At 43.6% G+C, this 16333-nt stretch overlaps 1 protein-coding gene across 1 annotated transcript in view; it reads left to right on the top strand.

Annotated features, from left to right (window-relative positions):
• Window positions 1-16333, top strand: part of LOC139370655 (alpha-1-syntrophin-like) — an 81058-nt gene that overhangs the window by 51030 nt on the left and 13695 nt on the right. The window contains exons 3-7 of the mRNA XM_071110261.1: window positions 1327-1516; window positions 2457-2646; window positions 5387-5517; window positions 6428-6624; window positions 7827-8014. Coding sequence (XP_070966362.1) covers window positions 1327-1516; window positions 2457-2646; window positions 5387-5517; window positions 6428-6624; window positions 7827-8014 — 896 coding nt within the window. The remainder of the gene's footprint in view (window positions 1-1326; window positions 1517-2456; window positions 2647-5386; window positions 5518-6427; window positions 6625-7826; window positions 8015-16333) is intronic.

The following is a 16333-nucleotide window of genomic DNA, read 5'->3' as shown; positions in this document are numbered from 1 at the left end:
GGAGAAGGCTAAACTGTCTTTTTTGACAAGCAAATTGAAACTTTTAAATGAAAAGAAACCTACTTAATTTATGAAGTGGAAAAAGTAGCCGGCTTACATAGTCTGTTTTTTTTTTTTTTTTTTTTTTTTTACCTTTATTTAGCCAGGCAAGTCAGTTAAGAACAAATTCTTATTTTCAATGACGGCCTGGGAACAGTGGGTTAACTGCCTGTTCAGGGGCAGAACGACAGATTTGTACCTTGTCAGCTCGGGGGTTTGAACTCGCAACCTTCCGGTTACTAGTCCAATGCTCTAACCACTAGGCTATTTTATCGGCTATTTAGCCGACGGATGGCGCTTATAGAAAACACTGGAGCATACTGCTGACTCGTTGGTAGGTCTCGGAGAGACTAACTGACTGACCGATTTTTGGGGTCAGAGGAAGCCCCTGTTTGTCCCCTGAGAGAGGACCACTTCACACCTCCCAAGTGAAACCTGAGTCGTACCCTTCTGGTCCCTCTCTCCCGTCCTCTGGTCTATTTATACCCCAGCCTGCACTGGCTCCCCATACCACAGCCTAGTGGGCAGCAGAACCGCCACCACTCTGGAGGAGGAGGCTGTGTGTGTTTGTGTGTTTGAGCATGCACGTGTGTGCACGTGCATATGAGTGCGTGTGCGTGGGCTTGAATGCATGCATGCATGCGTGTTTGTGCGTATGTGTGGTTGCCGTGTGAGTGTGTGTGTGTGTGTGTGTGTGTGTGTGTGTGTGTGTGTCTGGTGAGTGAACGAGCAGGCTGGCTGTGGTGCGTCTGTGTGGGCATAGGCCATGTGTAAGAAGCATGTGTAAGACAGAGAGCGGGTGCTTGCACGACAGGCAAGGCGAGCGAGCAGAGGATCAGGATTTGGTCACAGCAGTGAAAGAGAATACTTGCTCATGAAATTTGCAACATTGATAGGAGCCTAGGCTACAGTTCAACTCCAACTTCATTTGGCTAATGAACCTTTTCTTGCACACTCCATCAGCTAAACACTGAGGGGCAGTTTCCCGGACACTGATAAGGCGTAGTTCTGAACTAAAAGGCATTCTCATTGGATATTTTTAGTCTAGGAGTAGGCTCAACCTGTGTCTGGGAAACCGATCCTCAATTGTTCTTTAACTGAGTTTAAGATTAGTCTTGGACTAAAAATCAATTTAAATTAAAATCCTCCATTGAGTAGGCTTTTTCAGTCCAAGACTAGGCTTAATCTGTGTCTGAGAAACCCCAAAACCCAAATAATTTTTCTTACGGCATGCAATTCATCGTATATGACACCTTCCTTAATACAAATTCTCTTTTTTCCTCTCAGTGAAATACATCAAGGAGATGTCGGCCTTTTTTAAGAACACCTCCCCCGGTGCAGCCTTACCCTGGGACTCCCCCCCTGCCACATCACAGAAAGGCGCACACGCCCCTGCCGAGCTGAAGGAGGCCAGGACCATATCGCTGAAAATGTGCCAGGTGACTAGGAAACAGTGCCCCCCGGACACAGAGAACAGGTACTGCGGGTGAAAACCAGTCCCTGAAAACCGGAACATTCGGTTGTTGGGGACTTGGCACAGGCTAATGGGGAACTGAGTTCCACGATGAGAGAGAGTTAGAGAGAGAAACTGGGTACAATGGCTTGTATCTTGAATTCAGTAAGATGTTCATCAAGTCAATAGACCCACAAGGCACTCCTTTTGGAATAGAAATGAAGGTCCGTTGAAGGTAACGAGCACCCTACTTCTTAATATTCACCTGAAGCAAAGTAGCGCTGCTCTGTTTTATCTCCTTTTTCACAGCGAGTTCTGAGCTCCGTCTGCTGTCCCCTTTGGTTTGACTTTTGGTAGCCTATGACGTGATGAAAATGATTGAAACTTTGTTTCACTAAGCTTAGTTCAAGGTATGTAGTGGAGCACTAGTGTGTGTGTGTGTCCTACTTCATCTCTCTTTATATCTCACCTTTGGTATGAAAAATTCTGTCAAAAAGAAGCACACTGGTTTTTGACACTCTGGTATTCTCCACAATGAGCTCAAAACCAACATTTCGGTCAATGTTAACACATTGTGGAGCAGACCAGGGGACGAATGTTTATATTTCCATGTATGGAAGACCTTGAATGACAAATACCCGACAAACTGTGTTTAGGTTAGAATCACCTCATGTCAAGTTACCATGACTACTTTGTCCAGAGGTAAAGTGGATGAGAATATTTTCCTTTGACCCTCCTCAACTTCAAGGGTCATCAAAATGTGGATTTCAGTACATTCACAAGGGAACTGACCACAGCGAATACTGTTTTCTTCTGTTCGTCTCCCCCTTTCTCTTTTCACCTCTTTTATTTCGCCCTGTCTCTCGCTCTCCCCTCTCTCTCCTCCCCCATTTCTCTCTCTCTTTCTGTCCCCCTCTCTTTCTTCCCCCTCTCTTTCTCCCTCTGTCCCCTCCCCTTCACACAGGTACTTTGAGGTGATCTCGTCCAGCAGAAAGAGCTCAGTGTTCCTGAGGGCCAAGGACCCCGTCATGGCCCAGTCCTGGTACAACGCCATCCAGGTAGGGGTCTTGGGCCTGGTTCCCCGCATCAGGGATGAGTTGAGGGCCATGCAGGCGGACCTGGAGGTCAAACACATGGGCTGGATCACTGAACAGGTACAAAGGGTCAAAGGTCAAATATTTGTTTGTGTTTGGTTTTATGCATTTTAATGGCAGGCAGGCCTGGGTTCAAATAATATTTCAAATCTTTCAAATACTTTGAACACTTGTACACACTCTGTTCAGAGGTGCTAAATACTCTCCGCCGGAAAAATTATTGTTGTGTCTGAGCCCTTAGCGTGCCAGGAGTGCCAGGTGGGCGGGCTTTGCACTTTTGAGACTTTTCTATTTGTTCTATTGCAACAGACAAGCTCAATCAAGCACAGATAAAGTATTTGAAATGATTTCAAATAGTATTTGAACCCAATGACTTAAATTATTCAACCCTAACCAAGAAAGGCCTTTCTATTGGTTGGTCAGCTAATGTGTCCCTTGAGTGTGTTTCAAAGAACATTGTGGGGAATGCATTTTAGGATATACAGTGCATTTGGAAAGTATTCAGACCCATTGACTCTTTCCACATTTTGTTTCGTTACAGCCTTAATTTAAAATGGATTCAATTCATTTTTATCCTCATTAATCTACACACAATACATAAAAAATGTTTGCAAAGTTATAAATAAACAAAATACAGGAATACATTATTTACATAAGTATTCAGACCCTTTGCTATGAGACTCGAAGATTCGAAATTGATCATCCTTGAGATGTTTCTACAACTTGAATTCAATTAATTGGACATGATTTGGAAAAGCACACACCTGTCTATATAAGGTCCCACAGTTGACAGTGCATGTCAGAGCAAAAACCAAGCTATGAGGTCAAAGGAATTGTCTGTAGAGCCCCTGAGACAGGATTGTGTCGAGGCACAGATCTGGGGAAGTGTACCAAAACATTTCTGCAGCATTGAAAGTTCCCAAGAACACAGTGGCCTCCATCATTCTTAAATGGAAGAAGTTTGGAACCACCAAGACTCTTTCTAGAGCTGGCCGCCCGGCCAAACTGAGCAATCGGGGGAGAAGGGACTTTGTCAGGGAGGTGACCAAGAACCCGATGGTCACTCTGTGGAGATGGAAGAACCTTTCCATGTGTTTGTTGCCATTCCATTCGCTCCGTTCCAGCTATTATTGTGAGCCATCCTCCCCTCTGCAGCCTTTACTGCCTGGCACCATCCCTACGGTGAAGCATGGTAGTGGCATGGGGGCGTGGGGATATTTTTCAGTGGCAGGGACTGGGAGACTAGTCAGGATTGAGGAAAAGATGAAAGGAGCAAAGTACAGAGAGATCCTTGATGAAAACCTACTCCAGAGCGCTCTGGACCTCAGACTGGGGTGAAGATTCAGCTTCCAACAGGACAACAACGCTTAGCACACAGTCATGACAATGCAGGAGTGGCTTCAGGACAAGTCTCTGGATGGCCCAGCCAAAACCCAGACTTGAACCCGATCGAACATCTCTGGTGAGACCTGAAAATAGCTGTGCAGCGACCCTACCCATCCAACCTGACAGAGCTTGAGAGGATCTGCAGAGAAGAATGGCAGAAACTCTCCAAATACAGGTGTGCCACGCTTATAGTGAAAAAAAATACATTTGCTAATATTTCTAAAAATCTGTTTTTTCTTTGTCATTAGGTAGGTTGTGTAGGTTGGAGAGGGAAAAAAAACAATTTAATCAATTCTAAAATAAAGCTGTAACGTAACAAAATGTGGAAAAAGTCAAGGGGTCTAAATACTTTCCGAATGGACTTTTTACTGCGTGACATACATTTGTAAATGTATTTGTAATACGTACATTTGTATGGACATTTTATTATTTGGCACATTGTTTTATGTTTCACATGTATTTGACATTTTTGCTATGTATTTTTTTCAGCATTTAGCATTTTAGCAATCCGAAAGCCAGATTAGCAATGAACAGAATGAAATACTGTCTGACTAACACTGTGTTCTGTTTAACTTCATTAGCGACTAGCCTAGAAGCAGTCGACTGAAGACTGTACGACATGTCTGTTTAGTTTATTGAAAGCAACTTTCTGTGTTTTCTGAGAATAGGTTTAGCATTAACGTTAGCCTTGTGCTAAGGAGCTGCCAGCTAATAGGTAGTATGTGCCTTACAAAGGCAAAATAATTAACGTTGTTCAAGGAATGAAACATATTCCCAGACACAAATTAAGTCCTGGAATCAGAATTATTTTAATGGAGAATAGCCAGAGAGACAGCTTTTTAATTCTGGACTAGGCCAATATTGTTGAAAACCCAACAACAATGTAGTAAAAGCCCTTGATGGACGGACATTACCGTCAAGCACCACAACACAAGAATTATATATTTCTTTCAAAGTTTTAAAGCAGCCTTGCCTACCGTGAATGCTGACAAATCAATACATTTTGGGATGAAAGGAGTGAAATTGTCAGAAACTAGACACTCGTTGTTATTTCTGCTGAATAAATTATGTTGTTAAACATTCCCCTTGTTTGTACTTTATTATGGAATTGAAAATTATTATTTGATCTTAGCCTTTTGTCAAAGAAGCATTGGAATATGCGACAGTGTCATCAAGGCAAAGGGTGGCTATTTGAATCTCAAATGTATAATTTGATTGGTTTAACACTTTTTTGGTCACTACATGATTTCATGTGTAATTTCATAGGTTTGATGTCTTCACTATTATTCTACAATGTAGAAAATAGTAAAAATAAAGAAAAACCCTTGAGTAGATGTTCTAAAACTTTTGACCGGTAGTGTATGTTGTGACATTTGATTCAGAAAAAGTGTGTGTGTCTGTCCTTTCCCCCAAGGCGACCCAGGGTCCAGAGAGACCGTTGCTGGCTCTGCTGACTGAGAGAGACCTGCTGCTATACCCCACCCTGCCTGACACTAAAGACAGCATCAACAGCCCAGTCAAGAGCCACCCGCTCATCACAACCAGGTAGGACACAAACACTATCTAAAACCTTAGCCCCGGGTACACACTAAACATTTCCCCAAAAACCTTTTCTTCAACGGACATTCTCTCTTAAAGGGATGGGCAACGGAACCGGATATGGTGGCCATCTTTGATTTGCCAGTGCTTTCCAGTGCAAATAATGCAGTCAGAACTGGCAGATACAGTACATCACGTAAACAGTTGTGAAAAGACACGTAGAAAAGTTTAACCTTGCAAGATTTTGTAACTTTAAACCAGTCATGTATAAGTGTGTACGTGCCTGTCACCTAACACATGTGGCAGTGTCACACTGTGTAGGGTTGAAACCAGACAGTCAAATCTCCTTCCAGCCAAGTCAGTTAAATGACGAGCCACGGCTTAAGATCATTGGGTCAAAAAGTCATTATCTCATCATAACTAGGAGTGACACATTCGCATGTACACACTGTTTGCCTGTACTGTATTTAAAGCCAGTCTGTCAAGACATTCTGGCCAAACAGCAAATCATACTTAAACACGCCCCAAACTGGGCTATTGGCATACTTAATAATCTTCCATAAATGGCCCATTGAAAATGTTCACGCATGTTGTCATATTAATGTGAAAATTATTAGGAAAACCAGCAAGTTGTGTTTTGGGTTTTCTCTACCCCTCATGGTTATCTCTCTCATTTTCCACTTTCTCTGTTCTCTTTTTTTCTTCTCGCTCTTTCCCTACTTATCCTCTTTCTCCCTCTCTCTCTCCATCCCGCCCTCCCTCCCTCCTCTTTCATGTCCTACTCTTCCTCTCCCCCCTCCCTCCACCCTTTTCTCTCTTCCACCTTCTTACCACCTTTCCCCCTCTATCCCTTCCCTATGCCCCCTTTCTCCATGCCATCTCTCTCCCCCTCGCTTACCCTCCCCGCCTCCTCCAGACTGGTCCACTCGGGTCCGGGGAAGAGCTCTCCCCTGCTGGATTCTGAGCTCTCCTTTGGGCTGCGCATGGGCACCAAGCAGGGTGTAGAGACCCACGTGTTCCGGGTGAACTCGGCCAAGGAGCTTTCAACCTGGACCCACATGCTGGTGGACGGCTGCCACAACGCCGCAGAGCTCATCCAGGAAGTCACCACAGGTACGGATGAAGGAGTAGCGGATGAAGTTAGCCTGCTGAGCTAAAGCCTAGGGGAGCTAATGCGAGTCTTCAGGTTTCAGACAAGGTACGGAACGAGGAGCCTCTGCCAAGTTAGCCCGACTGAGCATAAGCCTAGGCATGAGCTCGGGAAGTTAACACAAGTCTTCAGGTCTCAGACAGGGTTTCAGTATGGAACCATGCTCGTGTCATGAGAGGTCTGAGACAGGAGGACTTACGTTAGCTCCTTGAGAAAATGTCTAGGCTTTTAGCTCAGAGGGCTAACACGGTCTTCAAAAGTTAATCTGTAGGCCTACTGCAGTGCAGGTAAAAACATTGGGGATTGGAAATGATGCAGACAATTACATTGACAGAAGCCCCAATCTATCTTCAATATTAAAGCTGATCTACCCCCATCTTCAGGGGCATATTTCAGAAATGTATTTCATTACATTATTATTAATTATTTTTATTATTCATTCATTCATTCATTATTCATTATTGCTATTCAACTTGGTGCTTGGCATCACCCTCTGAGAGAGTTTGTCACACTAACGATGTATCGTTGCTGCAGAACAGGTATTTTGAAAAGTAACATTTAAATACTCCAACTGTAAGTGTATATGGCATCATGGATTCCTGCAAAACAACAGCAGATAGTCAAGCAAAAGACCAACAGCAAGTATGTGCAGATCTGGCTGTTTAAATAGGGTAGTACTGCCCTCTACTGGTTTTCTGGTGTGGTGCAGCATATTGTCAATAAAAAGTCACTCATTGCATTCATGGGAGGCAGCCACATCTAAGCTGGACCTACAAAATAAATGAATTGCAACTGTCTGCATTCATAATGACTATATGATCAATGTCGGGAAGTATGTCTCATAAGAGCTGTCCTTGTCAATTTGTCAGAGAACAGATCAGTCAATAAACTACTGTAGCTTTTAGTATTTTGTTTTGTAAGGGGAGTGAAACAGAGACGTGAACGCATTTACAATGTTTAGCAGATGCTTTCACCTAGAACGCCTTACAATAAAAACGTTTAGGGGTGGTTTTCTGGACACAGGTTAAGCCTAGTCCTGGGCTTAATTACGCAAGATCAATGAAGAATCTTCATGAAGAATGAAGAAATCTGTGTCTGGGAAACTGGCCCTTAGTGACCAACCTGTGTTACCCTTTCCCCCCCCCCCCCCTGTGGTCCCTGGCAGCCTGCAGCTGGAACGGGAAGGAGTGCAACCTGGGAGTTCACATCAACGAGGGCTTTTCCCTGTTCACCGAGGAGATGGGCATCAGGAAGACGGTGCTCCTCCAGCAGCCCTTCGAGCGCCTGCGCATGTCCTCCGACGACGGCGTGCGCATGATTTTCCTCGACTTCGGAGGGCCCGAGGCGGAGATTGTGAGTTGGACTGATGACTGGTTGGTTGGTTATTTGTTTGGTTGGTCTGGCTGTCTTTCTGGATCTCTTTTTCTCCTTCTTTCTCTTTTGTTTACTCTTTCTTTCTCTCGCTTCTACTCTTTCTTTTTCTCTCTCTCTCTCTCCCTTATCCATTTTCGTTCACGCTAACTTGATGGTAATAGCCTAATAATTGTGTGCCAAAGCCAAATTGTGCGCAGGCGCAGTACACATCATGTAAAAAGAGAAGCGTGAGAGGATGTCTACTTTCAAAGGGAGAGGGACATCTGTCTGTCTGTCTGTCTGTCTCTGTGTGTGCCAAATAGATAATAGATAATATACTAAAGTGAAAAAATTTACAGTAAACATAAAAGTTCCAAAGGAATAGAGACATTTCAAATGTCATATTATGGCTATATACAGTGTTGTAACGATGTGCAAATAGTTAAAGTACAAAAGGGAAAAAAAATCAATATAAATATTGGTTATATTTACAATGTCGTTTGTTCTTCACTGGTTGCCCTTTTCTTGTGGCAACATGTCACACATCTTGCTGCAGTAATGGCACACTTTGGTATTTCACCCAATAGATAAGGATGTTTATCAAAATTGGATTTGTTTTCAAATTCTTTTAGGGTCTGTGTAATCTGAGGAAAATATGTGTCTTTAATATGGTCATACATTTGGCAGGTTAGGAAGTGCAGCTCAGTTTCCACCTCATTTTGCGGGCAGTGTGCACACAGCCCGTCTTCTCTTGAGAACCAAGTCTGCCTACGGTGGTCTCTCTCAATAGCAAGGCTATGCTCACTGAGTCTGTACATAGTCAAAGCTTCCCTTAATTTTGGGTCTGCCACTGCATACTCTCTGTTTAGGGCCAAATATAATTCTAGTTAGCTCTGTTTTTTTGTCAATTCTTTCCATTCCGTGTCATGCAATTCTTTTTGTTTTCTCATGATTTGGTTGGGTCTAATTGTGTTGCTGTCCTGGGGCTCTGTGAGGTCTGTTCGTGTTTTGTGAACAGAGCCCCAGGACCAGCTTGTTTAGGGGACTCTTCTCCAGGTTAATCTCTCTGTAGGTGATGGCTTTGTTATGGAAGGTTTAGAAATCGCTACCTTTTAGGTGGTTTTTGGACATTAACGGTTATTTTCTGTTTTTTTTATTATTAGCAGGTATGGACTTAATTCTGATCTGCATGCATTATTTGGTGTAATATGTTGTACACAGAGGATATTTTTTAGCAGAATTCTGCATGCAGTCTCAATTGAGTGTTTTTCCCATTGTGTGAATTCTTGGTTGGTGAGTGCACCCCAGACCTCACAACCATAAAGGGCAATGGGTTCTATAACTGATTCCATTTTTTTTTTTGCCAGATCCTTATTAGTATGTCGAATTTTATGTTCCTTTTGATGGCGTAGAAAGCCATTCTTGCCTTCTCTCTCAGATCGTTCACAGCTTTGTGGAAGTTACCTGTGGCCAAAGTGTGTAGATGTTTAGGCCGAGGTATGTATAGTTTTTTGTGTGCTCTAGGGCAATGGTGTCTAGATAGAATTTGTGGTCCTGGCAACTGGACCTTTTTTGGAACATCATTATTAATATTTTTGTCTTACTGAGATTTACTATCAGGGCCCATGTCTGACAGAATCTGTGCAGAATATCTACGTGCGGCCCTACTTGGGACAGAAGCACCAGATCAGCAGCAAACAGTAGACATTTGACTTAAGATTCTAGTAGGGTGAGGCTGGGTGCTGCAGACTGTTCTAGTGCCCTCGCCAATTCGTTGATATACAGTGTATTCGAAAGTATTCAGACCCCTTTACTTTTTCCCCAAAAATGTACGTTACAGCATTTTTCTAAAAATTATTAAATAGTTGTTTTCCCTCGTCAATCTACACACAATAACCCATAATGACAAAACAAAAACAGTTTTTTTTTTGCAAAAACTTAAAATATCACATTTACATCATCATACATTCAGACCCTTTACTCAGTATTTTGTTGAAGCGATTACTTCCTCTGGTCTTCTTGGGATGATGCTACAATCTTGGCACCCCTGTATTTGGGGAGTTTCATCCATTCTCCTCTGCAAATCTTCTCAAGCTCTGTCAAATTGGATGGGGAGCATCGCTGCACAGCTATTTTCAGGTCTCTCCAGAGATGTTCGATTGGGTTCAAGTCCAGGCTCTGGCTGGGCCACTCAAGGACATCGAGAGACTTGTCCCGAAGCCACGTTTGCACTGTCTTGGCTGTGTGCTTAGGGTTGTTGTCCTGTTGGAAGGTGAACCTTTGCCCCAGTCTGAGGTCCTGAGTGCTATAGAGCAGGTTTTCATCAAGGAACTCTCTGTACTTTGCTCTGTTCATCTTTGCCTCGATCCTGACTAGTCTCCCACCACCATGCTCCACTGTAGGGATGGTGCCCGGTTTCCTCCAGATGTGACGCTTGGCATTCAGCACAAATAATCTTGGTTTCATCAGGCCAGAGAATCTTGTTTCTTATGGTCTGATAGTCCTTTAGTGCCTTTTGGGAATCTCCAAGTGGTCTACCACGTGCCGTTTTACTGAGGAGTGGCTTCTGTCTGGCCACTCAACCATAAAGGCTTGATTGGTGGAGTGCTGAAGAGATGGTTGTCCTTCTGGAAGGATCTCCCATCTCCACAGAAGAACTCTGGAGTTCTGTCAGAGTGACCATCGGGTTCTTGGTCACCTCCCCGACCAAAGCCTTTCTCTCACGATTGCTCAGTTTGGCCGGGGGGCCAGCTCTAGGAATAGTCTTGGTGCTTCCAAACTTGTTCCATTTAACCTTTTCACATGTGAGTTCCATATATCTTTATCGTCCCCAGTGTGTTGTTTTATTCACGTGATGTCAGAATGCGCTCACTGTTCCAAAATGTGATTGTTACACAACAGGACAGTTAATCTGCACTGCCCTCAAACCAAGGCACGCTGCCTGTATATATTTATAAGCTGTTTCATCTTGTCAATTTCAAATGATTTTCTAACAAGTTTAGTTTTCTAACAACAGTTTGAATTGAGGTGTGTTCCGCCTCATTAATTCACATAAAATCATTTCACCTCATTAATTCACATAAAATCATTTCACCATTTCACTTTTGCGGACAATTTATTTTTGAGGCATTACTGACCCGGACAAACTTCCCCAAGCACTTCCCAATTGTTTCTGCAGACATTTGCGCATCTCCAGTCAGAACAAGACCTGCACACATGTGTTCACATTTTCCGTCTGGCGCCCACATCGAATTCGCCGTTGTTTTCATTACTACATGATCACTGGAAATGTGTGCGTTTCTATCAAAGTAAGTGCCTTATTAAGTTATAATAGTTTCTGTATGTCGTGTTATGTCATTTCTACTGTAGCTCACTGTGTGTATGGAGCATAATATTTTTGTGTTTATCCCTGATAACCGCAGACATGCGAGGTAACCTTACTAATTTCATAACCTTTATGGTGTTCTATTCAATTGTGCTATTAGCGCCGTAAAACAATGCTAATTGCATCAGAGAAGTACTTTCAGAAACCACACACACAAACAAACATTATTTGCCAATATCATAACTGGAGCTGGGCATCTTTGGAGCTGAAGATTGAGGCCAGCTTTTGTATGCTAGCGTACACTCCTTAACAGTTTACCTGGATGTAAACACAGCAAGAAAACACTTAGGCCAATATGTTGAACAACAACAACAAAAACGTGTTTTTCTGAAGGAAAAAAAACGGAATATGCATAACCCATATTTAATATTCATGCAGTGACTGAACAACTGCATTTCCACCCCCCACCTCTAAAGGCATAGTATCATGGCAGGTCACCTGTCAGGTCAGTCAGTCAGTAATTGCTGCAGATGTGCTCAATAGTGCTTGAGCATATGAAAGCATACCAAAGCATGGTGAAACACATAGAGGTGTATCACAAGCTAAGCACATGCACTTTGTCAACCTCCTTTGCTCCCTTTTCCTGGTGCCAGACAGGCAGACTTTGCAGTGCCTCCGTGTGTGACTACTTTGAGCAGCAGTTTGAGGGACTTTGCAGGGAAAATTCCGTGCAGTGAGGCGTAGGGAATTGTCTGCAGCAGGACGACCCCCAGTGGATGGGCGCCAAGGGGTGTGGTGATCCTCCAGCTCTCATGAGGTTCTCATGAGGTTCTCTGTACTTTTGGTAGGTAATTACTTTACCCATGGGGGAGAGGGAGAGGGGAGGATGGGGGAAGGGAGAGGATGAGGAGGCAGTGGGTATGTGGGTGAGATATTGTCACTATAATTGCATAATGGAACTGGATGTGATTTGTATGTTAACTGTACGTCCAATTACAAAAAATACCTTATTCAGTAATCATCTCACCTGTTAGTTGTTGGTGAACTATGTGGCCATTGAGGGCAGCAGTGTCGATCAGATGGAAAAATACCAATTGGTCGTTTTCCAGAGTGCATTCCACAAAGCTGTTTATCATGTCCGCCTTATCCACGGCCCCCATTTTGAGGTTATAGTCAAGCACACAGTCTGGTTTGATTTCTCTCAGGGAAGGAGGTCCACCTCATTTGTCATGCCACTTTACTGCCAGCTGTTGACCGTTCTCCTTGAACTCCACCTCCCATCTCTGCATCATCCTGCATCCGAATGCTGGCATCCCCTTCCTGTTCGACCTGACTGTGCCACAGGCCCCTGTGCTGTTGGAGAGCAGATGCTAGAAGAGTGTGGGACTGCTGTACCAATTGTCAACGTACAAAGTGTGTCCCTTGCTGAGAAGAGGAGCCAGCGTGGTCATCATCACGGACCCGGACACCCCAAACCCCTCATAATGTTGGATCCTGTGTAAACTATAATTTCCTGGACAAACCCTGTCTTCACATCGCACATAGCAAATAATCAATAAATCACCATCAGAAAATGTTTTGTGTGGTATTTATTTACTGTTTTATTCAAGTACTGATGACTAATCATGCCTTCTAATTCTTGTATAGATTGTAATGGACACATTATGTGTGTAAAATACTTTTTCGAAGGTTGTACTGATTTATGATGAGCTAAGCTAATTCCAGCTATGTGTGCAGCCATGTTTGTAGACATACAACTCATTCTGGGTTTGACGTGATGACGTGAGGGAGGGTTCACTCATTTTTCGAGTGAACTTCCGGAAGTGAATGATGGGATGTAAACGATGGTAGACGACACACCCTCTTCAACATGCATACTGCAAACAGACCAAACTCATCTTGTCTCCTCTTAATATCTCTACCAATCTTTGGATTACTTTCTATTTCTAGAAAGTGTTTTACTGAATTATTCAATGGTGATCTCATGTGTGATGTGATGAATTATAAATAGTAATTATTATTAACTAATTAATATTGTGGTTTCTGTCAGCCGAGAGTCTAAACATGACCGCTTGTGTTACGTCAATCTTTCCTCAGGACAAATGTAGCCTACATTTTCCAGTTTGGATGATTGTGTTATGCTGTTGCTATTCAGTGAATGTCTGAACATTGCATCCAAAAACAAACGGGTCACATTCACAACATAATTTTGCAAGGACTGTGTTTGTGCAAAATGTTTCTGTGAAAAAACAGTGTGGCCAGCTCAAACGTTGACTGTTGCGTCGATCGATACTGGACGTTCTGAATAAGCGTTCTAATCACAGCCTACGCTGCAGGGACCACTTTAGAATGATCACACCCATTTGTTGGTATGTGTAAAAAGGTTAAGAATGAAAGAGGCCACTGTGTTCTTGGGGACCTTCAATGCTGCAAAAAGTTTTTGGAACCTTTCCCCAGATCTCTGCCACTCACAATCCTGTCTCGGAGCTCTACAGACAATTCCTTCGACCTCATGTCTTGTTTTTTGCTCTGATATGCACTGTCAACCGTGGGACCTTATATAGACAGGTGTGCCTTTCCAAATCATGTCCAATCAATTGAATTTACCACAGGTGGAAACATCTGGAAACAACTTGTAGAAACATCTCAAGGATGATCAATGGAAACAGGATGCACCTGAGCTCCATTTCGAGTCTCATAGCAAAGGGTCTGAATACAAATGTAAATAAGGTATTTCTGTTTTTATTTTTAATACATTTGCTAAAATTCTAAAAACCTGTTTTCGCTTCGTCCTTATTGGGTATTGTGTGTAGATTGAGGGAAAAAATAATTTAATCAATTTTAGAATAAGGCTGTAACGTAGCAAAATGTGGAAAAAGTGAAGGGGTCTGAATACTTTCTGAATGCACCGTATATGTAGAAGAGGGTGGGGTTCAAGATCAAATCAAGTTTAATTGGTCACATACACATGGTTAGCATATGTTAATACAAGTGTAGTGAAATGCTTGTGCTTCTAGTTCCGACAGTGCAGTAATATCTAACAAGTAATCTTAACAATTCCCCAACAACCACCTAATACACACAAATCTAAAGGAGTGAATGAGAATATGTACATATAAGTATAAGGATGAGCGATGGCATAAGCAAGGTGCAATAGATGGTATAAAATACAGTAGAAAAATGTGATATGAGTATTGTAAGATATGTAAATATTATTAAAGTGGCATTGTTTAAAGTGACTAGTGATCCACATGTTAAAGTGTCCAGTGATTGGGTCTCAATGTAGGCAGCAGCCTCTCTGAGTTAATAATTGCTGTCTAGCAGTCTGATGGCCTTGAGATAGAAGCTGTTTTTCAATCTCTCGGTCCCAGCTTTGATGCACCTGTACTGAGCTCACCTTCTGGATGATATCGGCGTGAACAGGCAGTGGCTCGGTTGGTTGTTGTCCTTGATACTCTTTTTGGTCTTCCTGTGACATTGGGTGCTGTAGGTGTCATGGAGGACAGGTAGTTTTCCCCCAGGGATATGTTGTGCAGGCCGCACTAACCTCTGGAGAGCCTTGCGGTTGAGGGCGGTGCAGTTGCCGTGCCAGGCTGTGATGCAGTCCGACATGATGCTCTCGATTGTGCATCTGTAAAAGTTTGTCAGGGTTTTGGGTGACAAGCCAAATTTCTTCAGCCTCGCTGTTGCGCCTTCTTCACCGCACTGTCTGTGTGGGTGGACCATTTCAGTTTGTCTGTGGTGTGTACACTCAGGAACTTAAAACTTTCCACCTTCTCCACTGCTGTCCCTTCGATGTGGATAGGGGGGTGCCACCTCTGCTGTTTCCTGAAGTCCACAATCATGTCCTTTGTTTTGTTGACGTTGAGTGAGAGCTTGTTTTCCTGACACCACACTACGAGTGCCCTCACCTCCTCCCTGTAGGCTCTTGTCGTTGTTGGTGATCAAGCCCGTTACTGTTGTGTCGTCTGCAAACTTGATGATTGAGTTGGAGGCGTGCATGGCTACGCAGTCATGGGTTAACAGGGAGTACAGGAGAAGGCTGAGCACACACCCTTGTGGAGCCCCAGTGTTGAGGGTCAGCAAAGTGGAGATGATGTTTCCTACCTTCACCACCTGGGGGCAACCAGTCAGAAAGTCCAGGACCCAGTTGCACAGGGCGGGTTTGAGACCCAGGGCCTCCAGCTGTAGTCAATGAACATCATTCTTACATAGATATTATTTTTGTCCAGATGGGACTGTGCAGTGTGATGGCTATTGCGTCATCTGTGGACCTGTTGGGGCGGTATGCAAACTGAAGTGGGTGGCCGGTAAGGTGGCGGTGATATGATCCTTGACTAGCCTCTCAAAGCACTTCATGATGACAGAAGTGAGTGCATTTAGTTCAGTTATCTTTGCCTTCTTGGGTACAGGAACAATGGTAGCCATCTTGAACCATGTGGGGACAACAGACTGGGTTGGGAGCGATTTGAATTTGTCAGTAAACACACCAGCCAGCTGGTCTGCGCATGCTCTGAGGACGCGGCTAGGGATGCTGTCTGGGCCAACATCCTTGCGAGGGTAAACACGTTTAAATGTTTTACTCACAGCCATGGAGAAGGAGAGGGGGGGGGGCAGTCTTTGTTAGCGAGCCGCGATGGTGGCACTGTATTATCCTCAAAGCGGGCAAAGAATGTGATTAGTTTGTCTGGAAGCATGACGCCGGTGTCCATGACGTGGCTGTTTTTGTACTAGCCTTGCGGAGAGAATAACACCACTGTTTATATTCAACCATATTTCCAGACATCTTTATACATGGTTAAATTCGGTGGATCGCGCTTTCAGTTTTGTGCAAATTCCGCCATCCATCCACGGTTTCTGGTTAGGGTAGGTTTTAATAGTCACGGTGGGTACAACATCTCCAATGCACTTAATTAGAAACGCACTCACCGAGTCAGCGTATAGGTCAATGTTGTTCTCTGAGGATGACCGGAACATATTCCAGTCTGTGTGAT

Source organism: Oncorhynchus clarkii, chromosome 17 (genome assembly GCF_045791955.1).
Source record: "Oncorhynchus clarkii lewisi isolate Uvic-CL-2024 chromosome 17, UVic_Ocla_1.0, whole genome shotgun sequence".
Taxonomy (NCBI): Eukaryota; Metazoa; Chordata; class Actinopteri; order Salmoniformes; family Salmonidae; genus Oncorhynchus; species Oncorhynchus clarkii.
Note: the sequence above shows the minus strand (reverse complement) of the source record. Positions and strands in the feature narration are given on the sequence as shown.